At 52.7% G+C, this 6,394-nt stretch overlaps 1 protein-coding gene across 5 annotated transcripts in view; it reads left to right on the forward strand.

Annotated features, from left to right (window-relative positions):
* The first annotated feature begins 704 nt into the window (after nt 1-704).
* The window catches only part of HAPLN2 (hyaluronan and proteoglycan link protein 2), a 6,516-nt gene continuing 826 nt past the window's right edge, over nt 705-6,394 (forward strand). The window contains exons 1-6 of one of the 5 annotated variants that reach the window (XM_006155193.2): nt 705-822; nt 1,248-1,437; nt 5,059-5,169; nt 5,408-5,761; nt 5,939-6,055; nt 6,190-6,372. In XM_006155193.2, coding sequence (XP_006155255.1) covers nt 5,082-5,169; nt 5,408-5,761; nt 5,939-6,055; nt 6,190-6,372 — 742 coding nt within the window. In that variant the 5' untranslated portion in view covers nt 705-822; nt 1,248-1,437; nt 5,059-5,081. The other 4 variants (XM_006155195.2, XM_006155197.2, XM_006155194.2 and 1 more) reach the window with 4 other exon arrangements.

Genomic DNA, 6,394 nt, shown 5'->3' on the forward strand with positions numbered 1-6,394 from the left:
CGTGGTGGTTAAAGGTGCTGGATTCCCACATGGCTGACCGTGGTTTGAGTTCCAAACCTGGTGGCTTGCTTTCTTACTTTCCCTTTCTCTCTCTCTTTGTCTCTCTCAGGTCAGATTTTTAAAAAATAATAACAAGTGGAAATAAATAAATAAATATTTTTAAAAGAGAAAGTTACCTATCCATGCTGAGGAAGGAGCTGGTAAACTAGGAAACAAATAAGATGGCCTCTCTTTTGGGGAGTTTCAAAGATTCACGGGTCACTTCATGCTCAAAACCCCCCATGTTCCCCTCCCGTGGAGTTTCAGCTCTCCTGCTCCAAAGCTAGCCACTCCCTCGGCCCCCACGGAATGGAGCCCTTCCTTGGCCTCAGGTGAGATCACTGCAGAGCCTTGCAGCACTGAGCTTTGAGAGGGACCCCATTTCAACCCTCTGACCATCCCCGCTCTCTCCGCACCCCATTCTCTTCTCCTGGGGAATGTGGATTCCTGACGGGAGCCCGCCCCCACCGGGCCCTTTTTCCGGTGGCATGTGCCAGCCGGTCCTGCACCCACACCCCCAGCTGCTGACATTTCGTTGCCCTTACCCACGGGATAAAGAAAGGGGCCCTGTTATTCAACAATGGGGAGAAAGACAGAGACAATGGGAAATTGTGCTTCCAATGGGGTGGGGACAAAGAAGGATAGGACAGACAGATGGACAGATGCGGGGCTGGACAGAAGGGGTCAGGTTTCTTGAGGCAGTTGGGAGTCCCTGGAAATCTGGTTCCCACCTTGAGAGCCTCTTCCCAAAGGCAATGTGCACCCAAGCGCCGGAGGGCAGAGGTGAGACTGTGGGGGAGGCCAGAAAGCGGGTGCTGCTTGGGCAAGCCTCGTTTGGAAATGTGGAGCCAGCTGGAGCTTGACAGCGATGGGCATTTAAGCCGCATTCGGGGTACATCCTCAGCCCTGCCGGTCCGGCACCCTCCTACCCTCTAACCAACCTATTACCTGGCCCAAGGGCACCTAGAAGCAGTGAGGCACCCGCTGCCCGCACTCTCCCAAGTAATCATCCCTGGGTCCCTCCTTTACTCCACCCCCTTTCATGGGTTCCCATCCCTCACCCCAAGTCCGACACGTTCCCCTGGACCCAGGACAGTGAGCTGCACAGATGTAGAGGCCTGAACACTGGCCACGTAGCCAGACTTCATGGACTAGCGGGAGGGAGGACGCTGTGGGGATGGTTCTTGGCATCTTCTCTTCGAGCACAGGGCAGAAGACTTTCATTAGAGGTGCAAAAGGAACAATCACACTGATCGAGGGTTCAGAATCTGGGATTTTAAGGTGCTCGGACCTGCCAGGAGCCTAGGTGACACCTTGCCCAGGAACCGCCTCCTCCAGCAGGTCAGAGTCGCTGAACACGGCTCCCTCTGTCCCTGTGACGAGACCACCTTCTGACAGGTAGGTGATGGAGTGCGGGCCACTCCGTTTTCTGTAAGGGGTAGAAGGTAATGTGTATGCTCCTGTTTGGGAATACAGAGATATTAGTGGTTAAGAGCCCCAAGCCTTGGAGCCAGCAGGTGGCGTGTGGTTAAGGATGCTGGACTCCCACATGATGAACTGAGGTTCGAGTCCTGGACCTGGTAGCTTGCTTTCTCACTTTCCCTCTCTCTCTCTCTGTCCTTCTCTGGTCAAATTTAATTAATTAATGGTAAAATAATTAATTAAAAAAGAAGAGATTGCACCTTAGGATCAGTAGATGGTTACATCACAGGACTCCCACATGATTGACTGTGATTCGAGTCTCTGACTCTGTGGCTTAAAACTCACACCGGGTATGTGTGTGTGAGTGCCCAAAATCTCAAGAGAAGGAAAAACAAGACAGGACTGTGGCCTGGCCATATCTTCTGGGGGCGGGGGGGGGTGATTTCTTACTTTCTGTCTCTCTGGCAAGCGCATGTGCCCTATAGAAAAAAATCTCTCTAAAAACAAAGCAAAGGAGCCAGCAGGTGGCGTGGTGGTTAAGGTGCTGGATACATTCACATGGTTGATGTATCCTGACTATGGTTCGAGTCCTGGACCTGGCAGCTTGGGTTGCTTTCTCATTTTCCCTCTCTCTTTCTCACTCTGTCACTCTCTGGTTAAATTAAAATAAATAAGTAAATAAATAAAGTTCAATAAAATAATTCTTTAAAAAATAAGTGAATGAATAAATAAAGATTAAATAAATAATCCTTTAAAAATAAAAACAAGGTAACAGCAGATAGTGTAATGGCTACATCACTGGACTCCCACGTAATCGACTGTAGTTCAAGTCCCGGACCCAGTGGCTTAAACTCACACTGGCCGCATGTACGTGTGTGCCCAAGATCCCGAGAGGAGAATGGAGAAGGGATTGCGGCGTGACCATCCCCCCTGGGGGTGATTTCTCGCTTTCTATCTCTGTCTTTCTGGCAAGTGCACACACTCTATAGCAAAACCTCTCCAAAAATAAATAAATAAATAAAAACGAAAACGTATACATGTAAAGCGCTGAGAGCAGTGGCCACATTAAAGGCTACACACACTGACCCATCATTAGCATTATGGTTATCATCGTCGTGGGCCTCTGAATCAGTCCCCAGGTTCATTCGTAATTTCCAGGTCCTCCTGTAACAGAGAAGTGGTTCCGAATCCCTCGGGGCCCTGGCCCAGATACTTTGAGTTTCTGGGCCTAACCTGTGTTTCTCCTACTGCAGGCTGGTCTTGGGCCCTCGTCTGCAGGAAGATGGAGCTCAGCTCTTTAGACTTCTTCCCTTTTTTTATTTTTCTTTTAATTTTTGTTATAGAGCATGTGCACTGGTCAGAGACAGACAGAGAAATGGGGGGTGGAGAGGTGAGAAAGCACCCTCCCCAAGGGAGGATGGCCTACCATCTACTCCCTTCTACTCCATTCTCCTCTCAGGACGTTGAGCACAGATACATATCCACTTGGTATTTTTCAAGCCACCAGGACCAAGATTTGAAGTGCAGAGTTGGCCCTATGGGATTCAGCCTCCCAAACCACTATGCCACCTGCTGGCTCTAGACTCTTCAGGGTGTTTCCTCCTCCCCATATCATATCCCTTTTCCGCCAGAAGTCCTTAAATGAGCTCTTTTATTTATTTTAAAGAATTATTTATTCAATTTTATTTATTCATTCATTTATTTTAATTTGATCAGAGAGAGGGAGGGAAAGTGAGAAAGCAAGCCACCAGGTCTGGGACTTGAACCATGGTCAACCATGTGGGAGTGTCCGACATCTTAACCACCATGCCACTTGCTGGCTCCAGAAGTTATTTATTAAAATGCACACATATTTATTTAGCTGCTACTATATGCAAGAAATCATATTGGAAACTGAATAGTTAACACATGCATAACACTTATAACATCAGGCATTATTTGAAGCATTTTACATATTTTTTAAATAACTATTTTATTTATTTATTATTATTATTTCACATGAGTTTTGTCAGAGAAAGACAGAGAGAGGGAAAGTGAGAAAGCAAGCCACCAGGTCCGGGACTTGAACCGTGGTCGGCCATGTGGGAATTCCAGCACCCTAACCACTACACCACCTGCTGGCCCCAGCATTTTACATATATTAATCTGTCTAGTCTCCTCACAGTTACTCAGTGAGGTATGTGTGTTACTATTGTCCATTTTACTTATGAGAATACTGAGGCAGAGAGAAGTTAAGCAACTAGTTCAGTCACACAATTAGGAAGTGGAGGAGCCAATTTGAAAACTACATAACCAGGTCAAGAGGCCTTCTGCCCAGCTCGATTTTTTTTTAAGATTTATTTATTTAACTTTATTTATTTATTTATTTATAATTTGATCAGAGAAGGACAGAGAGAGAGGGCAAGAAAGAGAGAGAGAAAGTGAAAAAGCAAGCCGTCAGGCCCGGGACTTGAACAGTGGTCGACCCTGTAGGAGTCCAGTGCCCTTAACCACCAACCCACCTGCTGGCCCCACCAAATTTTTTTTTTTTTTTTTAGTGAAAGTGAGGGCCAGCATGTGGCATTGGAGGTTAAGGTGGCTAGACCCCATATGGTGGGCTTTTTGATTCAAGTGGTAGGCCAGTGGCTTGAAGCTCATACTGGGTGCATGTGTGCGCTTGTCCAAAATCCCAAGGGGATCTTCTTCATTCTCTCAGGATTTTAGGCATGCACACACACACACACGCCTGGCCTGAGTTTAAAGCCATTGGGTTTGAGATTTGAACAGCGGTTGGCCACATGGGGTGGGAGTCCAGCGTGCTAACTGCTACACCACCTGCTGGCTCCTATTCTTTTTAACTTTCTAACTTCTGGAAAACCTATTGATAGATGCATTTACATTAGTTTCTAATTCACACTGTTAGTTTAGGTGCTTCTAAGAAAAAGAGTCTCCAGCCCAAGCCATTAGACTAGAGGGAGCTAAGTGTAGCAACCTAGGAACAAAGAAAGGCTTCCCAGAGGCGGTGAGGCCCAAACCCATGGTTGTGAGGAGGTGAGCAGGAACCTGGACTGTTTCAGAAACTGCCAGAAGTCCAGGGCTTTGGACTGGACAATTTGGAGCACAGTACAGAGGTCGAGGGTGGTGAGGGGCAGACCTGGGTGCTGGGGCCGATGCCGGAGATGCCGGGACAGGCTGGGTCACAGAGCCCTAGAACCTGTGTTAGGAGACTGGAGTTCACCTAAGGGAGATCGGCAGTCACTGTTTTAAGCAGAAGAGTGAAAAGTTCATATTAACTCTGGCTTGGGGTAGAGAACAGGCATTAGGAGAGGACAGAGATGGAGCTGGCAGCCCAGATGGCAAGCTTGGGAGGAAGGTAGCAGGTAGGGTAGAGGCCATGCTAAATCAGGCCCTGTTGACTGAGGAGACTGTGAGAGACAAGGGCGCATGGGCCAGGAGAGGGGAGGGGGTGTTACAATTCCCTCTCCCCACTCTTGGTCACCAGCTCTGCCCTATTCCATGGCTTCCAGCTGGGCTGTCCCCCTAGGAATCACCAGAGGGAGCTCACCCCCATCCTGCTCTTACTGGCCCTCAGGAATGTTCACCCTTTGTGCCCTGCAGACCCTGTGGGCTGACTCCCTACCATGGCAGGCTGGCTCGCCCTCCCCACACTCTGCCACTTCCTTCTCCCTTGGGTCTTTGCTATCTTCCATAAAGCCCTGGGGGACCCAGGTAAGACCCCAGCCCAGCCCAGCCCAGACTCTGGGGAACACTGAGGAAGAGGCTGCAGGGGTGGGGAAAGTGAGCAGCTATAGGAAGTACTCAGGGAGTGAGCGCCATTGCTGAGTGGGGGGAGGAGAGGGGTGGGGGCCAGGGGAAAGCACTCAGGACTCGGGACACAGGGTCTGGGTGGGCACTGGGGGGCAGTGGGGAAAAGGGGGTTCCTGCCATTGTGGCCCCCTCTGCTCAGCATCCCACCCGGGCCCCCACTACCTCCTGCCCCCCATCCACGAGGTCATTCACTCTCGCCGTGGGGCCACGGCCACGCTGCCCTGCGTCCTGGGCGCCTCGCCTCCCAGCTACAAGGTGCGCTGGAGCAAAGTGGAGCCCGGGGAGCTCCGGGAAACGCTGATCCTCATCACTAACGGCCTGCACGCCCGGGGCTACGGGCCCCTGGGAGGGCGCGCCAGGATGCGGAGGGGGCACCGGCTAGACGCCTCCCTGGTCATCGCGGACGTGCTCCTGGAGGACGAGGGCCGGTACCGCTGTGAGCTCATCAACGGCATCGAGGACGAAAGCGTGGCGCTGACCCTGCGCCTGGAGGGTGAGGCGGGGCTCCTCTCCTGCAGAGTAGGGCCGCCTCCCGGGTCTCCCGCGGCTGTCTCCCAGCACCTTCCCCGCTCTCTCCCGGGTCCCCCAGCCTCCGCTCCCAGGCGGCGCCGCCCTTCCTCCCACCTGGTCTGCCGGCCCTCCCCAGGCTCTCCGCCCCCCCGCACCCTAGGTGTGGTGTTTCCGTACCAACCCAGCCGGGGCCGGTACCAGTTCAATTACTACGAGGCGAAACAGGCGTGCGAGGAGCAGGACGGGCGCCTGGCCACTTACGGCCAGCTGTACCAAGGTGAGCGGCCGGACCCCAGCTCCAACCAGCCCGCTCCCTGCGGTCCCGGGAGCCCCGATGCCGAAGCGGGCGAGCTCGGGGTCTGGGTCCTGTCTGGGACACCTTTCATCCCAGGGCCCTCCATCTCCCGCCAGCCTGGACCGAGGGTCTGGACTGGTGCAACGCAGGTTGGCTGCTCGAGGGCTCCGTGCGCTACCCGGTGCTCACGGCGCGTGCCCCGTGCGGCGGCCGAGGGCGGCCCGGGATCCGCAGCTATGGGCCCCGCGACCGGAAGCGCGACCGCTACGACGCCTTCTGCTTCACCTCGGCGCTGGCGGGTGAGAGGCGGGGCCGACCGGG

The sequence above is a fragment of the Tupaia chinensis genome, unplaced genomic scaffold (genome assembly GCF_000334495.1).
Source record: "Tupaia chinensis unplaced genomic scaffold, TupChi_1.0 Scaffold000438_1, whole genome shotgun sequence".
NCBI classification, from domain to species: domain Eukaryota; kingdom Metazoa; phylum Chordata; class Mammalia; order Scandentia; family Tupaiidae; genus Tupaia; species Tupaia belangeri.